The following is an 18,120-nucleotide window of genomic DNA, read 5'->3' on the forward strand; positions in this document are numbered from 1 at the left end:
AAGAAAGTAAGAGCGATAGAAATTGGCAAGTAGCTTTTGTGCCTGTTAGTGTGGATCATGTTGTGAGCCCTATTCTCCAGCTGGGGTCACTGTTGTATCATGAATTGTTGTTGTACTGCAGCAGTCTTGAACGTTGGGGGTAAATGGGATCGTAAGAGTGATCTGTTACACCCCGTAAGACATGGTGGTTAATGGTAGAATTTGATATAAAGTTACTACTCTAACCTGTACCTCCTCTCCTCTGTAGGCAGTGTATCATAATGTAAAGCCAGCCTCTCTGCAGCAGCAGCTGGAGGCGGTTCATCTAAACCCAGACAAGGCGGAGGTGTTCTCTCAAACCTGGGCCACAACTGGACCTGAGATGGTGGAGAAACTAAAACACAGTACCTTTGCCCCAAAGAAGGTAAGGCTAATAAACGGTCCTTTTTACCATCAGACTGTTTTTCAGCTCTAACTCTGAACCTTGCCTACACCTACCATGGCAAACCTAAAGCTGACCATGTTTCTAAAGATTAATCCTCTGCCAGACACTGTAATTATAGCCCACTTTTCACAGTTTTATCCCTTTTGAACTGAGCACTGTTTTGTAAGAACAGAACACTATAGTCACTTGATACTAAATTGAGAATCAACATCCGACAATCCATATTAAGACTGACCTGCTTTTGCGTGAATTCATTCCAGCTGTTTGGATTACAAAGAGCTCTTTCACAGCTCACACAAGTTGTCACATAAATTTTAAAAACGTGTTCCTCTCTATAAGTTGATTAAGTACTGACACTTCAAACAACATTCCTTACAAAGTCAGGGGAATTAAGATCTAACGCTGAGTAAATACGCAGCATGTACGCATCAGTCACATTACGCTGGAGATGTTGCTGCTTTCATACATGAAGACATCTCACCTGCGTGGGTCTCGCAAGTCATCTCTCTTGGCCCCCCTTGAATTTGTTGTTGCCAGCAGAAGGCCGTGACAGCCATTGATCCTCCAGGCGACCTCTACTGCTTTGACTTTAGAACTCACTTTTTTTCCATTGAATAGAAAACAGTGTTTTGTGTTTTGTCATTTCTGAGACTTTGTGTAAGATCGTAGGCTTTTACAGGATTTATACATTTGCCATTTAAACCATTTAACGCACTACTAGCCACCTTATTGTTCCTTGATATGTCATAAAATACTTGCTGTCCCACTAGTGATACTATCAATTAAACACTGATCCAACTAGAGGTTAATTATGGAGAGAAATTAGTCTCTACCCTGGTGACAAATGCATGTTTTATGATCCACAAATAAAAACAAGATTTGCAAATGTATATTATGATCTGTGGGTAATGTATCAGTGTTCACAAATGGATTTTCCAATCCACAAATAAATACAAACAAATGCAAAACAATGAGACCAAAAAAGAGAAAGGTTAGACTTGTTAGCTTTGTGATCAATAAGTCAGTCAATAAGTCATCACCAGTGGTGGAAGAAGTACTCAGAACTTTTATTTAAGTCAAAGTACAAATACCACAGTCTAAAAATACTCCATTAAAAATAAAAGTCCTGAATTCAGAATGCTCATTAAGTAAAAGTACAGAGGAATTATCAGCAAAATGTACTGAAAGTATCAAAAGTAAAAGTAGTCATAATGCAGAAGTGTTGTATTATTATAAAATATTATATTATTCTTTTTTTATCACTAACATACATTTTAACGTTACAGTTCTTCATCAGTATACCTTATATACTACTGGGTAGATTAGTAGTGCAGTACTGCATCATATCATAAAAGCGTATCATATGTTTTTATATAAAAAGTAACTAATAGCTAAAGTTATCAAATAAATGTAGTGGAGTAAAAAGTACAATATTTCCATCTGAGATGTAGTGGAGTAGCAGAAAATGGAAATATTCATGTTAAGTACAAGCACCTCAAAATTGTACTTAAGCACAGTACTGGAGTAAACGTACATTCCACCACTGGTCATAACCGAAAAATACCAAGGCACACTGTTTTGCAAAAATCAAAAAGTTTTTAATAAATGGGTTTAGCGCCTGCTCGTTTCAACTCTTCTTCAGTGCATGTAAAAATAAGTGGCAACTCATAAATATACCAAAGGTGGTGTCAGCTGCCTGGCAATTGTAATCAGGGTAACACTGGATAATTGACACAGGTGCATTCAAGCAGGTAGGTGTGTACATAATCAGGTCAATTCTACCAAGGCATCAGTATCTTTAAAGTCTCTGAACACCCACTCAGGTGTTTTCAGTTCTTCTGGCTGATTAGACTTCTGGTTGTAGGTGGGTCGAGCTATGATGAGAATATATTAGGTCACAAATCTTCATCTACCAATAAGAATGATAAAGGTGCAATTTGTCCTGCCCTAACAGTTGCAACAAAACTATAACAGTAGACTAACAGGAAGATGACAATCAATTAGTCTGTACACGCCCACACAGTCCTGAGCAGAGGTCTAATCAACCAGGTTAAGTGAAAACACCTGTGTGGAGGTTCAGAGGCTTTAAGGTTACCAAATAATCACAGACATTCACATGGAGAAATATGTACACAGCAACACACTCATATTAAAATAGAAAATATATAATATACATGAACAAAATGTCTAAAAATATTTTTGTTTTTTTGTATTTATTTCGTACACAGATCACCTGACATGTGTGGGTTAGGTTATATTTGTGTGTGTAGAGTTCTTGAGACTCTTCACAGCCGCCGATCCACTAATGCATTTTGCGTCTAAATGCTGGTGGAAGACTCGGACGTCCGGCTTCGACGCTGTTGAGACTAATTTCTTAATCCCTGTTAAGCTGCACTGCTCAGTTCCTTACTCGTCTTTAAGTTGGTCACTGCCAGATGTCTGATTGATTAGCCAAGTTGCTGTTTTAATCAACGATGCTGTTTACTTAGAATAAAGAGATTTGTCTTTGTCTGTGGTGATCTGTGATGATACATTTAATAACCTGCATTTCCTTTTAAAATGAGTGAACTCCTACTTGGATTGTGCCAAACAACACACGTACCAAAAAATATAAACATGATGGAGCAGGAACTGCAGAAATATATTAAACTGGAAATACATTCATGTTATGTTCTATTTGTTTTTTATATGATTCAGTCGTTTATTTAGTCATTTCTGTATTACATAATATTAAAATACAGCATATGTATTTATTTCAATTATTTTATTTAGATTAATTTTATTTATTTGCATATACCGGATGTAAAATAAGTAACAAATTGTAGAGTTGTGGTGTTTATTCATGCTAATGCGGATGGTGTTCAAGTCGTGAATAATGTGGCCCAGCCCTTCCCCTCCTCACACCTGTCCTCCGATGCATCCAGAACCCAATAAGTCACACATGGTTTATTATTATGGCCTCTCTCTGCATCATAAAACACTTAACTGCCCTGCCTCGACTCAGTGCTGCTAATCTATCACACTGCTACACCTGACTGAGACTGAGAGTTATAGTCCGACAACATGCAGCTTGGAAACAAGGTAACTTAAACTTTAAGGAGATTAAGAAAAGTTCTGCAGAAGTAAATTTAATGTCTGCAATAATTACAATATTCATAAGTGTGATAATCCAGTTTGTGGTAATTTAAGCTATAGGTCATCTGGTCAACAAACAAGCCATTAATAATTTGTGCACACTCCATTTTCATCTGAAGAAATGTGTTATTTATAAGGCCGGGTTCGCAGAAGTCTCATCTTCATAAAATAGGAACACAAAAGTGAGAAAGTCACAATTCCACATAAATAAGCGGACGATAAGTCAGAAAGTCTGGAACAAATCAGAGCTGCAACTATTAGCTGATTAATCAGTTAGTTCATTGATTGAAAATGAATCACAAACTATTACAATAATGGATTCATTGTTTTAATTTTTCGAGCAAAAATGTCAAACATTTGATTACAGGTTGCTTCTCTCCGTCTTACATTATCGTAAACTGAATATTTTTTGGGTTTCGAACTGTTGATGACAGTTGATGACATCACTGTGTACTCTGGGATATTGTGATGTTTTATAGACCACATGATTAATTGATTAATGGCTAAAATAATCAGCAGATTAATTAATTAATAATGAAAATAGTCATTAGATGCATCCCTAGAACAAATACAAAAAATGCCTCTAAGTTACGGAGAAAAGGTCAAAAAGTAGAAATTTTTTAACCGTTTGATTGGCAGTGCTATATATTTGCATATTTTCATTTACGATAATTATAATAAAGTTAATTAACATTTATCAAAATCAACAATTACAGTGTTTTAAACATAAAATAATATGAACTAGAATGGCACTCGGAGACCGCAGACCTCCGCCCCCCTCTCCGTTCAGCTTGCGCCATCATCCACATGTTTTGTTGTTTATGTTGAGATCAGCTGTACGTAGCGGAGCATCGTAAAACACTTCATTCAAACTGGACAGAAACAAAATAAAACTCACCTAAACCGTTGTCGTTACTCTTTCCAACAATCACTAAGTATGCTTTGGTCGAACTCAACTTTAATTTCACAGAGTTTAATGTGAAAAAACTCTGATTCTACAGTTGTTCCCACCCCACCCCGCTCTCTCTCTGTCCCTCTCTCTGAAGGAAGAAGGCGGGGTCATGCGTCATCAACACGGCATCAGTTACACTGCGCATGTGTTATACCCAGAGGTCTTAATGTTCTGGCTGATCGTAATGCTTAAAAAAATTCCTGAATCCGGATCATCATCCGGGTCACCACCAAAATCTAATGGATTGTTCATTGTGCCATACTCCACCCCTCCATCACGGACTTTTGGAGTAATCCTCCAAACGGACAAACAGACAAACCAACAAACCAACGCCGGTAAAAACCTAACCTCCTTCCTAGGCTTTCGGCCTTGACGGAGGTAATAATCAAGCAACGGTGAAAAATCCAGGTCAAATGGCAAGAATATAATGACGAAAATAGACTAATAAAATATAAATACTCTAAACACAGAAATATATACAAATATACATATTTCTTTAGAAATTCTGCTTCCACTAATATTTTGAGAAAAGTGCCACCTTAAAGTTTTTCTTTGAAAATGTGTCTAGGGCATTTATTAAATTGAAGTTGAGAAAGATATACTGACTCCATCTGTGTGTTGCAGCTGGAGTATGTCGGCTGGCAGTTGAACCTGCAGATGGCCCAGTCCAGCCAAGCCAGACTGAAGTCTCCCAGTGCTGTCCTCCAACTGGGGCTCCGCAGTGAAGACTCTGAGGTGTGAACACACACACACACACACACACAGTCTGTGTACATACATAGCGTACACGCCTGTCATTAGTTTTCTTGCTCTGCTTCTCTTACCATTCACACTAACTGGTTAAAAATAAAATCTTATTATCCTCTGTAATCACACAGAGGATGTTCTGTGTTTGTGCCAAATGAGAAGCATCTCCAATCTGTCCCTCTTTCTGTGCTAATAGATGCTAATCCCATCGGTGTCTGTCTTGACCCAGAGGTAGACGCACATCTGGCTCCGGAGTAACTGTAGTGTAAAGACCAGAGATCAGGGAGCTTGTTATCTGAAACCTCCAGGGCGTCTTTGTTCTCTTGAGAGACTTTCTCTGTAGCTACAATTGGACAGTATGTGCATTTATTGGAGGGTTGTCATTAAACTGTATCCAGTTATGCACAGTATCCAGACTTGTTTACAATCTGTTTTAAATTTAATCTAGACGTCTGCCTTATTGAGGTCATTAATGATGCTACATATGGATTCCTAATTTACATTCTTAATACTCAGTCTTTGCATATAGTCAATTAAAAACAACCCATTACATAAAGGATCTTGTTGCGGCATCCTAATGAAGCCTTGCCCTAAATATGTGTGTGTATGTATGAAAGGAAAACACTAAGGAACATGATTCAAATATGTTTTGTGACTTTCAACTGTAGCATCTCCCTGATCTCATTCATTTGTATTCAGTCGAATTTGTTTGGATCCCAATTAGCTAATGCTATGTAGTTACTCTAATAGCTGAGACCTCATGAGCCTCCCTCACTCATTTCTTTCTTTTCCACTGGGAGAACGATTGCTCTGTTGCTGTAGCAAATGGAGTGCGAGCTCAGTCGGCTGTTTATTTTTTCACAATAAATGATTTTCAGCCTTTGAAGTATGTGATTAGATTGAAATCCTTTATCCAGACTTAATGTTGTGATTCTTCTAATAACCTCAAATACACCCACATACTTGGTGAGATAAGACGAATCAAGGGCTGCTGATGCTTTGAGAAATATTTGAAATATATTCTGCAGATTGTAAATGCACAGGACTGCTGTTTGTTGGCATGGATACCGGAAATTTTAGTAAGAAAAAAGACTGGTCTCAAAATGGTGAAACTGATTATCCCCCAAGCCTGGATAGTGTTGTTCCAGCTGACTAGTCAAGTGTCTTTCTTGCACACTGCTTTGTATTCAGTCCCTAGAGAATGCCGGCTCAGCCTGAACGTGGAATTAGGCATATTCAAATTGCTGCCGTAAATGTGGGCCTATAGGTGTAAGCTATAAAAAAATATATGTTCTTCTTTATCTTTGTGACTGCGACAGCAGTTGGATTTTTTTTTTGTTCTGGACAATTTTCTGCTGTATTGTCCCTAGGCTAGCAGAAGAGGCATTAATTTATTTAAATCCACTTACACAATTCCCCTTGTGGGAGGCAATAGTTGGGGGAGGGGGGCTAAAACAAAGCTGGTTAGAAGTGTAGAGGGATCAACTTCTCTGAACATTATTGCGGTGCACATCCTCTGGTGACCTGCAGGGGGCACTGTTGCCTCACAGGTTGGAAAGCATCCCTCAGGGCCAGTAAAGTATCTGAGAGATGGATAGGATACCTCGTTTAACTTTGCATTAAGGCGGTTTGAGTGTGCGCACAGTTATTTTTTTAATTTCCATCGGTGTTTTCAGATTAGAGTTTCCTGACAGTAAGTTTGTTTTCTTCCAATTGCTCAGCGCAACTTCTGCAATGTCAAAACACTGCGATGACTGAGAAGTAAATTAGTTGCGAGTAGCAGTGAAATTCAGCTGCAAGTGTCATACTAATTACAAGGCAGATTTATAACATCCTCACTGCTAACTGTCTAAAAGAGAGGGGAAGAAGGCAAAACGGCAAGAAGGAGAAATTAGAGGATTAAAGGTGACGGGGGGTCAGGGGAGGGCAGGAGGGGATATATGAGGGGAGAGGGAGAAGAGGTGAAAACAAATACGAAAGCACATGGGGAGTAAAATAATGAAGATGAAGAGGATAAAGGAAAGAAAATGAAAGAAAAGGAGAGGAAGGCGAGGGTGGCCGTCTGTATATTATTGATCGCTTGGAACCCAAGTGGAGAGTCAGAGACTCTCCCATCTGACCAGCCTCCTGCTTCATTAACACTCTCCCCGAGGAGGAGGAGGAGGAGGAGGAGGAGGAGGAGGACTGCCAGGGAGCTTCACATCACACCAAACAATATGTGACATACAGTATATCGACAGTACAGTGGAGGAGATGTTAGAAGGACAAATAAGAGGACGGCATTTTAGGATATTTAGATTTGTTATTGTTTTCATTGAAGCTTTATTGTCAGGGGATTTCTTTCATAACATTCCCCCTCTGCCTCCAAAACAACATACTGTATATTGAAATTATAGATCACTGTTTTCTGCTTCCATGCAGCAGTCAGTATAGCACCCCCACCCAGGAGAGCTGCTATTTCCCTAAACTGAATTTGTATCGGCTTCGGTGGAAAGTTGCTGTACTGAGGAAGCACTGCAGTACATGGGCGCACAGGTAGAAATGTCCTCACACCAACTCCGTAAATGTTTCAAGAGCTCTAGTATATCCTCATAAGGATGGGTAGGAATGGCCTCATTCATTGTAGGTGTGACATGAGACCTGTTGCATAGCTTGTTTTCTTATCCCAAAGGAGAAGCAGCCGAGACAGAAAAAGACTTAAGTGATCCGCTGCCAGAAGGAAAAAAAGGATCTGAACATGGAATGGGAGGAAGAAGATGAGGATGCATGGGAAGGTGATAAGAAGGACGAAGGATAGAGGAAAGAGGATGAGGATGACAGTGGGAAAGGATGAAGGCGACAATAAAGATGAAACATGTGGGGGATTTGTGTAACTGTCCTTCGCAGTTCATTGTGTTCATGTGAACTATGGATTAATGGCTGTATAGTGGTGATAATAATAGTAGTATGGGATGTCTCTTCACCTCAGGCATACACAGTTGTAGTTAATGATGTGCAGAGTTTCATCCACACACAGAAAACATCAAGAATCTGTGCTTGTATCTGTGTTTTAAAAATGGTTTTCGCTAAGCATGCCATCCAGACTCTAGATTATTATTATTATTTTCCAACTGCACAGACCTTGAAATAGAAGTACACAATTTACCCATTTTAATTTGGAGGTGTGTCGTCTACAGAGGTTTGGTCTTTGTGGGATAAAGCTGTTCTCGAAGAGAAGCAAGTAAAAACAGCAATCCATGGCTCTCTGCCTGCTACCTGGTATCAGTCGGCAACTTCCGGTTCTGAAAAGTGAAATCAATGCTGAAGTGCCTTAAACTTGCGTTCTTTCTAATATCCAGCAGGGGGGGACTCCTCTGGTTGCAAAAAGAAGTCTGATTGTATAGAAGTTCATGAGAAAATGAGCCTACTTCGCACTTGATTTATTACCTCAGTAAACATTGTAAACATGAGTTTATGGTCTCAATCTCTAGTTTCAAGTCTTCTTCAATACAGCATGATGTTCATTTAGTAAATTATGGTCCCATTTAGAGTCAAATAGACCATAAAGCAGAGGATGCTTTAGGGCGTGGCTACCTTGTGATTGACAGGCTGCTACCACAGCGTTGTCCGGTCTGGGTGTTGTCTGTATTTTCATCTTACAGCTTTAACCCTTTCACAGTGCGTTTTCAGTTCATGAAAGTTAATTGTAACATTTCGGTCACCTGGAAATGTCTTATTCAGCGTTCGGTTGTACTTAGCTCCAACCTCTCGTGTCACTTCTTGTTGCAAAAATCAAGATGGCGACGGCCAAAATGCTGAACTTCATGCTTCAAAGCCATAGTCCACAAACCAATGGGTGACGTCACGGTGGCTACGTCCACTTCTTATATACAGTTTGGTATTGGTGAACCTTCTTCTCTTGGCTGCTCCAGCAGCCAAGAGAAGAAGACTAAAATAAGACTAAAATAATAAGAGGGACATTATGAATAAAGCATTAAATATATGATCGAGGTAAGCGTAATGGCCACTAGTCATATTTCAAAATATTTGGCCACAGAATCAGCAGCTAGACATAAATAATAGATTCAGTTGCACCATTAATTTGTGCAGTAGAAAGCTCCAGGTACAGTATATGACAGACAGAAAAGAACACATTCAATGTTTGATGGAGAGATAATGAGGAGGCTTTTAATGAGTGGATATCATATTCTTTGCAGTACCTAAAACAGCTGGCACAGTCTGTCTTTGTTGTTTTAAAATGCTGGATGATATGGTTATGGGCACCATCATGGACTACAGTTGACATTATACTGTAAGAGATACCTTTTTCCAGAAATATGCTATAGGCAAACATCCCATATCGTGTGGAGGAAAGAACCAGGGGCCGTCATTGGGCATAGGCTGCAAAAGGAGTCATCTAGCTCGATGGTTCACAACCTTTTGGCTTGTAAACGAGATGTAAAAGTAAACTCAAAACCCCTCATCAGAGGTCACATAGTTTTATCAACTGTGAGCACCTTAAAGGTACTTATCAATAGTCGGTGTATTACCTAGAGTAGATGGCGGTGGGCACACGCCCAGTTTGGAGAAACAGACAGGAGTTACTGCATGGAAGCAAAGCAATGCACTTGGGTGCCCCAAGCTCATCACAGTCTTTTACATACGGTAGGAGTACAGTACACTCAAAGGAGTCGCAAGAAGAACAAAAACATTTTTCTGCTCCTTCTTTGGGGGAAATATTTGCTTTTTTTTACTGTAAAATCATAGCTTATCCTCTTAAAGCCTCTAAAAGCTTTGCTTAAAGGGATAGTATGGATTTTTTGAAGTGGGGTTGTATGAGGTACTTATCCATAGTGAGTGTATTACCTACAGTATATTGCGGTGGGACGTGCCCAGTTTGGAGAAACAGACAGGAGTTACTGCATGGAAGCAAAGCAATGTACCTAAAATAAAAATCAATATCAGTTTAAGTGTACGCTATATTTAAAATATTTTCCCTGCTTTACCTTGACGTCAAACAGCCCTTTCCGACGGGGAGCTGAAGTTGTTGTATCCATCTGAGCTCTCGCCAAAGCCACCGGACTCGATTGAAAAATAGAGGGGGGTTGCTCCATCGGTTAGTTTGTTTGTGCTATTATATGAATTTGGTGAATCTGAACGAACTAAAGTCACACAATAACACAAACAAACTAACCGATCAAGGCAGCAAGGTAAAATTACAGTTTTTTCAATGGAGTCTGGTTGCTTTGGCGAGACCATAGATAACGGCTTCAGTTCCACGGTGGAAACATAGACTGCATAGCTGTGTCACGGCAAGGTAAATATTCTAAATATAGCGAACACTTAAACTGATATAGATTTTTTTTTAGGTGAGCCTTTCTTTTAGGTGGTTAAAATGTGTTTTGCTGCCGGCCCTGTCCGCAGCAGTAACATTGCTTTGCTTCCATGCGGTAACTCTTGTCTGCTTCTCCAAACTGGGGGCGTGCAGACCGTCATCTACTGTAGGTAATACACTGAATATGAATAAGTACCTCATACAACCCCACTTCAAAACATCCAAACTATCCCTTTAAGCAAAGCTTTTAGAGGCTTTAAGAGGTAAAGCTTTGATTTTACAATAAAAAAGCAAATATTTCCCCCAAAGAAGGAGTGGAAAAATGTTTTTGTTCTTCTTTTGCGACTCCTTTGAGTGTACTGTACTCCTACCGTATGTAAAAGACTGTGATGAGCTTGGGGCATCCTGAATGTGTGGTGAAACAGAGTGCTGTCTCACTCTCTCCCTCTCTGTTCTTTCCTTCTGCGTCCCTCTACCACTATCATTTTAGCCCTCTTTTTTCCACACAGTATCCATCTTCTTTTTAATTCATAAACATGCAAGTAGACACTCTGATGTCGCTTTGATGAGAGTTGAAGTCCCTTGCCAGTCATGGTGTCTCTCTCTTTCTGTCCTGTGGCATTAGAATGAGCCACTGCTCCGCCGACCTAGAGTAGGGTGACATGTATAATACAGAACATCCACTTGCAAGGCAGCCGCCGCCGATTTCAATATTTATTGTGGACACGCTAGGCCGCAGAGGCACGGGGTAAGAGCTAGTGAGCTAATGTAGCTTCCACATGCTGGCTCTGACTTCAAAGGATATGTTTAACTGATAGCAGAGAGACTTGATGAGAATTGATACGGCAACGCTCTTTTGAGTTTCAAACTGCAAAAGGGGGAAAAAAATGAACTAAATGCAGCTTCAGGACAAAATCCCAAACAGATTTTTCTTGTGTTTCTCCTACGGCCCTCGAACATTCAATCAAAATTTGTGAGCAAGGACAGCTTTCTCCCAGAGCGGGAGTCCCCAATTTACTTGGTAGGACACTAAAGTTGATAGTTGATAGTGAACTTGAGAATGACTTTGTAGACTGCTGTGGCATTTTGATTCAAATAATAACACCTAAATACTTGTTTCATTCCTTCAGTCCTTCAGTTTCTAGCTTCTGAAATGTGAGGATTTTCCGTTTTTGTCTGTTTTGTGTCATTTGAATATGTTTTAGGCTTTTAGCCAGACAAAACAAGAAATTTAAAGACTGCATGTTGGGCCTTTTTCACACTTGCTCACACGTTGTGTACTAATCGATTCATTTATTGTTAAAAAACTTGTCAAGAGGTTAGTTGCCAACCCGTTCCCCCTCCCAACTCGTCAAATTCCGCCATTTGGTAAGTGCCCCTCGGCATCGAAAACCGACGCATGGAGGCACCCTTTAGCGTCAGTATGTACTTCATTTTTCAGGGCGGGTGGGAGCGGCTGCTGGATGGGTCAAACAAACACAAGACTTTCAACCAGGAGACCAGTGTTCGGAACCCGTGTGAATTTAAAAGTAACGTTGACTTATTTTGTCACGTCAGTCTTTAGTATCGTGACTCATCGGTATCGCAGTCCTGTGAGTCGTTAGTCAGTGAAGTTAACGTCAACCACAACCGTTTCCTAATCCTAACTAAGTGGCTGTGCTGCCTAAACCTAACTTTCTGTGAATACGGAAGTTTATTTTGAAAGGACACTATGCATGTAACAAGCGTATATATTTACATGCCGTCCCTGACACTTCCAAAAGTAACGCAAGAGGGGTACCCCGTGCGTTGGTCTCTGATGCCGAGGGGCACTGACCAAGCGGCGGTATTTGACGAGTTGTGAGTGAGAATATGTTGTAGTTGCAGCCTTACTCCAACCCTTTACATGGAGGTCAGAGGTTAAAGGTCAGGGTCAGGACCTCTAAGCTGGTAGAGATACTGTGTTTGACTCCAGGTCATTTCTGTATACTTACAGGCAATGATTTTTTTACTCAGAGGCTTGTGTCCTGGACGTTTGGGTCAATGTCTCGTCTCCCTTTTGCACCGTCTTGACTTTTTCCAATACAAATTAAATTAAAAACTGAACTTTACTGCATCTTAACTGAACGCAGTTCTTTATTAAATGTCACAACCAAATCAATATATTGAAACTCAAAACTGTAATTTAATTTCTAGTAACCCCTGAAACAAGAAAATAACGCTTCTTTTCCTCGCTGTTCCTGATGGATATGATGCCAAGTGTGCTTTCAGTAAAATGTGGGACTTAAAGAATAGTTCCAGCTGTATCTTGTTTCATAGTTTCTCTTAGGAGGAGGAGTGTCTGTAAGCATGATAGAAGCCCCTGCTGTTAATTGTGCTCATTCATACACAAGTGCTTCTGAATTGTCAGAAAGATCATATTTCTGCCAGATCAGTCGGCTTCTTTGACTCTTTCGCAGTTGCATTATTCTATCTCAACACATGCTTCTTTTTTCCAGCATCTTCCCTTTTTTTCATTGATCCCAAAAATAAATGTCACAACGCAGTCCTTCCTTTCTATTCTTTTATTATTGTGACTTATTCATGAGCGGATCCTCCATTTTGTGTCAAGTTGTCCCCAGCTAGCTCCGAATTATAAGCCAACGTTATTCTAGTTTGTGGGAACCTGCTTGTTTTTTTGTTATCAAAGCATCAGACATGAAAGACTTTTCTTCTTGTGATTCTAATTTATTTTTCTCTGTTCTGGCTTACAGCACCAGCGCTGTAATCACGGAGGAACGGAAGCTCTTTTGTCTGAGAGCATACACACTCGCGCGAAAAACACGCAGGCATGTACACACTCGCTCGCACAAATTGAGCCCTCCAAGTGAAGGCTGTGACTTTTATTTATTAACACTGTGTGATGAGGAATGCAATTAAGCATCCTATTTTGACTTATGCGAGGAGGTGCTGTGATCAGAGGGTCCCCGAACATCCCTCCCTGCCTCACGTGTCTCCGTCAAAGCGGCATCACGAGCAGCAGGCCAAACTTTGAACACAACTCAAAGCTCCCCTGACGAGTTACGTAAAGCCCTGTTCCTGCACTCCCACATGCTCTTGTCATGTAAACCCAACAAACAACACACCCAGAGTTGATCCAACCTTTTCATTGATCATTCGAGGGATTACATGGCCCCCAATCAATATATTGGAGAGCTCTGATGTAAAAGCTGCCATGTTCAAATCCTTCGCACCAAGCCACCCACCAGCCGGGAGGGACAAAGGCAGCTTTGTCTCAATCTCTACTTGCCTTGCTCTACATGTCCCAAGATGCTTTGTTGCTTTGTGTGCACATCTTTTTAAGGGTCCTCCCTTTTCTCTCTCCATCTCTCTCTCTCTGTCTCTTTCTCCATCTCTCCCTCGCCCTCCCCCTTTCCCACTGGTGATTTGTTTTTCTCCTGTGGGATTTGGGATCCCATTCATTGAGAGCACATTGTTCGGCTCTTATCCATTCCAGAGGATGGGCCCCAAGAGGCAGAATGGGTGACTGTGGGTGCTCTTGTCTCTCCCTTCTCCCTCCCTCTCTCTCCCCCCTACTCCTCGCCCACCCCACTCCTTGCTCCTTGCCATACGATGATGTCATGGCTTTTATTTTCCTCCGGGGGTACCCATTGATTCTCTCTCCCTATTACACACTCTCTATATCTCCCTCTCCCACCCCCCCCACCTTCCCTAACCTCCACTCCTGTTTTCCTCCCGACAGTCCCTTTCCCCAGATTCTTTTGCCTCTCAAAAGGCGCCTGGGGGATTTAGGGATGTTTGGATGTTGTTTCGCACACCCACGCTACACGCTTGACACCCAGATAGGGAAGCCATCAACCCCGCAAATCCAAACTCCCATTTAAATCTCAGTGATTTAACATCCCTCTTTTATTCTCCCAATCCTGTGATCAGCTTTTATTTCTCTCTGGTTTATTCAGCCTGTTTTGTTTCGCACCCAGTTTGTGAAGTAATCATTAATCCCCCAGATAATGTGGTGCCATTTTGCACCATAGCCGGTAGCGAGATTTTCAGATGTGCATGTGTTTTTTTCCTGTCTTTCAGTTTTTATTTTAGAGAGGCTGCTCTGCCTCTTGGCTGAACTATGCCAGGGTGAGAAATCTATTTCAGTTTAAACAAGACGCACTGATTGCAGAAGCACAGAGCCAAATCACTTCCATTCATTCCAGTGAAAGTGGGCTGATAGGCATACATGGAGTAAAAAGGCTGTTTTTTTTTTTTTTTTTTTATTCAAATGCCAGATATTTTTTAATAATGCAGATATGTTATCACATCATGTACAGGTCTCGGTATTTATTCATGTGGTTTTGATTATTGTAGCATTCTTTTGTTTTCTGAATTGTGTTGCATTTCATGTTGACGACAGTTGTCTTTGTCTGCTTGCATCACGCTGTGACGGGATATAATGGCAATGAAAGGATATGAGCTTTAGGCTTCCTCCTTTCCCTGAAATAATGATTATAATGAGTGGGTTGGAGCCTGGCACTGTTGTCATCCGACATGCAATGATAGGGCACGGAGTGCTTCCTCCGCCTGTATCAACAAATTGTCACCAGTGTCGTACTGAACGCCCAGCCTCTTTCATGTTACACTGGTGTTTGACTGTTTGGTTGAAAGGTAAAGTATTGCTTTGGAAAAATGGTCTCTAGGCTCAGAGCGGCATGTGTTTGGTACCTGCCACATAGGGCTGGGTATTGATTTTTTTTTGGTACTGATACCTTTTATACATTACACCGTATCTTTCAATACATTACAGCAGCTTCAGTCCTCAGTGTCTCCACAGGTGTGTAGGTCACAGTGCTCAGAGCAGAATACACAATCACTGTAGCCACACACGTAAAAGTGAAGAAAATTGTCTTGAAGCGTAGAAATGTATTTTGGGTTGCGGCTGCGAGCGTAAAGCGAGAGTGAAGCGCCAAATATAGTGGCTATGTTTAGATGGCTGTATTGATTAAAATAGAAGCGGCTGAAACCTCCTGTGTAGACAAGACTATAGAATATAAACAGGATTTTCTACAAACCCCTTTTTTTCATTTAACAAAAGGAATCACATTTAAAGGACCAGTGTGTAACATATAGGGGGATCTATAGGCAGAAATGGAATATAACATTAATAACTATGTTTTCTTTAGTGTATAATCATCTGAAAAAAAAGAATCATTGTGATTCCGTTACCTTAGAATGAGTCGTTTATATCTACATATGAAGCGGGTCCTCTTCACGGAGCCGGACACCATGTTTCTACAGTAGCCCAGAATGGACAAACCAAACTCTGGCTTTAGATAGGGACATTTGCATTTTCATGTTTTCACGTCGCTTGGCACATGGGAGTAGTTTCAGTTGGTTGCAATCTGCAACCTCCCTACTAGACGCTCCCCGGATCCTACACACTGCACCTTTAAGGGCACTTTTACAAGCCATAGTCTGTTTTTCTAGTCCGAATCAGAGTGAAATTGATACTTTTTTTTTTGTTTTTTCTATTTAGTCTGGTTTGGTTTCAAATTACACAAATTAAAGCGGACCAAATAAAAAAAATAATTTGCTGAGGGGCGTGTACGAAGGAGCAAATTCATCTTTTTCGTGTCAAGAGCCGCCACTTCTATGCGGGGAATTGCAGACTTTGAAATATGCGCTGTCGAAGTTTTTCACTTTGAATCAACACTGATCTAACATAACTGTATCCCTCCTCCTCTAGCTTATCTCCAATTACTTTATAAACTCACTATTTTTGTGAACTTTATTTAGCATATTCTGTATGTTCTCTTCCCAGAAGTAAACATCGAACTTCTGCAGAAGTCCAGGTCAGTCCTCTTCCACTCAGGTTAACATGTCGTTTACCTGCGATCATCTCAACAAATGCCCGCGCAGGCAGCCTTTTTGGTCCACACCCGAGTACGATTACTGTGTTCACAACTGTCCAAGCAAACCACACCAAGGGTTGAACCGCACGTTTGATTAAAACGGACTAATTGTTAGCTTTGAAAGCGCCCTAAGACAAGGAGCCATGCACAAACTTAATGTCAAAAATGTGCAGAAATTATGATTTAAATCAATAGATATCAGATTAAAGTAAATGAGACTGCAAATGTGAGCAGATGACGTCATCTTAGTTTTCCAACCAACCGACTTTTAGTATTTTGGCATGAACTGAATGGCACTGCAAAGAAATGGAAAACATCATTGTCTCTTATCATAACTACAGTGTGTTTGTTGATGACACTATATTTATGTCTGGCTTTGTGTTGTCTCTTAGTGATAAAATGTTTTTGCTTTATCGGAGGGTCAGTTGACGTTGTCTCCTGCAGGCTGTACTGTAAACTCTCCCAACTCTCCCCCTCTCGCTCTTTATCTACACACACACACACACACACACTCACTCTCTGTCCTTGTGTATGAGAGCGACAGTGTCTACATACCACGGGGGCACAGGCTGGCTGCCTTGGCGATCCTCAAGCTCTGCCACATAGTGGAAAAAACGGGCCTTACAGTTGTGAATAGCAGCCGTTACTCGTCTTGTGCGAGCACTCTCTCTCTTTCTCTTACACACACACACACACACACACACACACTCACATAGATACAAACCCACACACAGCTCGGTTGCCCATGACCCCCACTCCAACCATGTGCCAACCTAATACATTAAAATGCATACTGTTTCAAAATGGAGCCCTTGGCTGAAGGGGTTGAGTGCCACTTATCCTAGAAGCTGGCACGACGATGGTTAGTTAAGGCTCACACTACAACATGTTGGCTATACTGTAGCTTCAGCTCTTATTTAAGCCACCCCACACACATTTAGAAGATTAAGGGTTGACACAGCTTTTTCAGATGCTTTCTCAGAGTCATGTTTTAGTAAGCAGATTCAGAGGTGAGCGTGAAGTTTGAAGGAAGAAACTTGTGTTTTGTCGATCACTAGGATAGGCCCAGAATGCTGCATTCAATACCTTGCCATTACAGCTTTTCCCATGGCAGCTGCTCTTCAGTTAGAACATCATTTCCCAGCTCTGTTGGATAATAGACAGAGTTATGGGCTTAGCTTGGCAGCGTGAGGCTGGTATGACATGGCACCTTCCCGCTTTCTCCGTATCAGGCGACGGTAACTAGCTGCCACCACCATAATCATCTTGTTATGGCTCACACACGGCTTGTGTTCCTTGGCTTGTTTATCTTGGCGCCGGAGCTGTTGAGCGTCTCCATTCTCCCTTGCTCTGCAGCGTCAAGCGTCCAGATTTAGAGGCTCTTAAACATAAAGATTTATTTTGGGTTTAAAGAGACTCGGGGATGAATTTCAGGAAATGTTTGGTAATGTTAGATCAGTGCGTGGGTGGAAATGTGGTTCGATTTTCACCGCAGTGCACTGCAGCTCTTATTGGTTGATAAAGGTGATGAACAGTTAATACAGAACACACACCAGCAACGTATATATGAATATTCATTATGTTTGTCTCCCCAAGGTGGATAGATTAAATAAGACTGGCCTCACATTGTAGTGTAGACATGAAAAACATGGCTTTTTGTCAACTTAAC

At 40.9% G+C, this 18,120-nt stretch overlaps 1 protein-coding gene across 7 annotated transcripts in view; it reads left to right on the forward strand.

Annotated features, from left to right (window-relative positions):
- Nucleotides 1-18,120, forward strand: part of commd10 (COMM domain containing 10) — a 70,539-nt gene that overhangs the window by 4,138 nt on the left and 48,281 nt on the right. For 6 of the 7 annotated variants that reach the window (XR_005207960.1, XR_005207959.1, XR_005207958.1 and 3 more), the window contains 2 exons: nt 248-403; nt 5,136-5,246. Coding sequence is in view for 4 of the 7 variants with exons in the window: in XM_037778640.1 (XP_037634568.1) it covers nt 248-403; nt 5,136-5,246 (267 nt within the window). In the remaining 3 variants the exon portion in view is untranslated. Of the gene's footprint in view, nt 1-247; nt 404-5,135; nt 5,247-5,454; nt 6,122-18,120 lie in introns of those variants that run through there. The other variant, XM_037778642.1, reaches the window with a different exon arrangement.

Source organism: Sebastes umbrosus, chromosome 8 (assembly GCF_015220745.1).
Source record: "Sebastes umbrosus isolate fSebUmb1 chromosome 8, fSebUmb1.pri, whole genome shotgun sequence".
Classification (NCBI taxonomy): Eukaryota; Metazoa; Chordata; class Actinopteri; order Perciformes; family Sebastidae; genus Sebastes; species Sebastes umbrosus.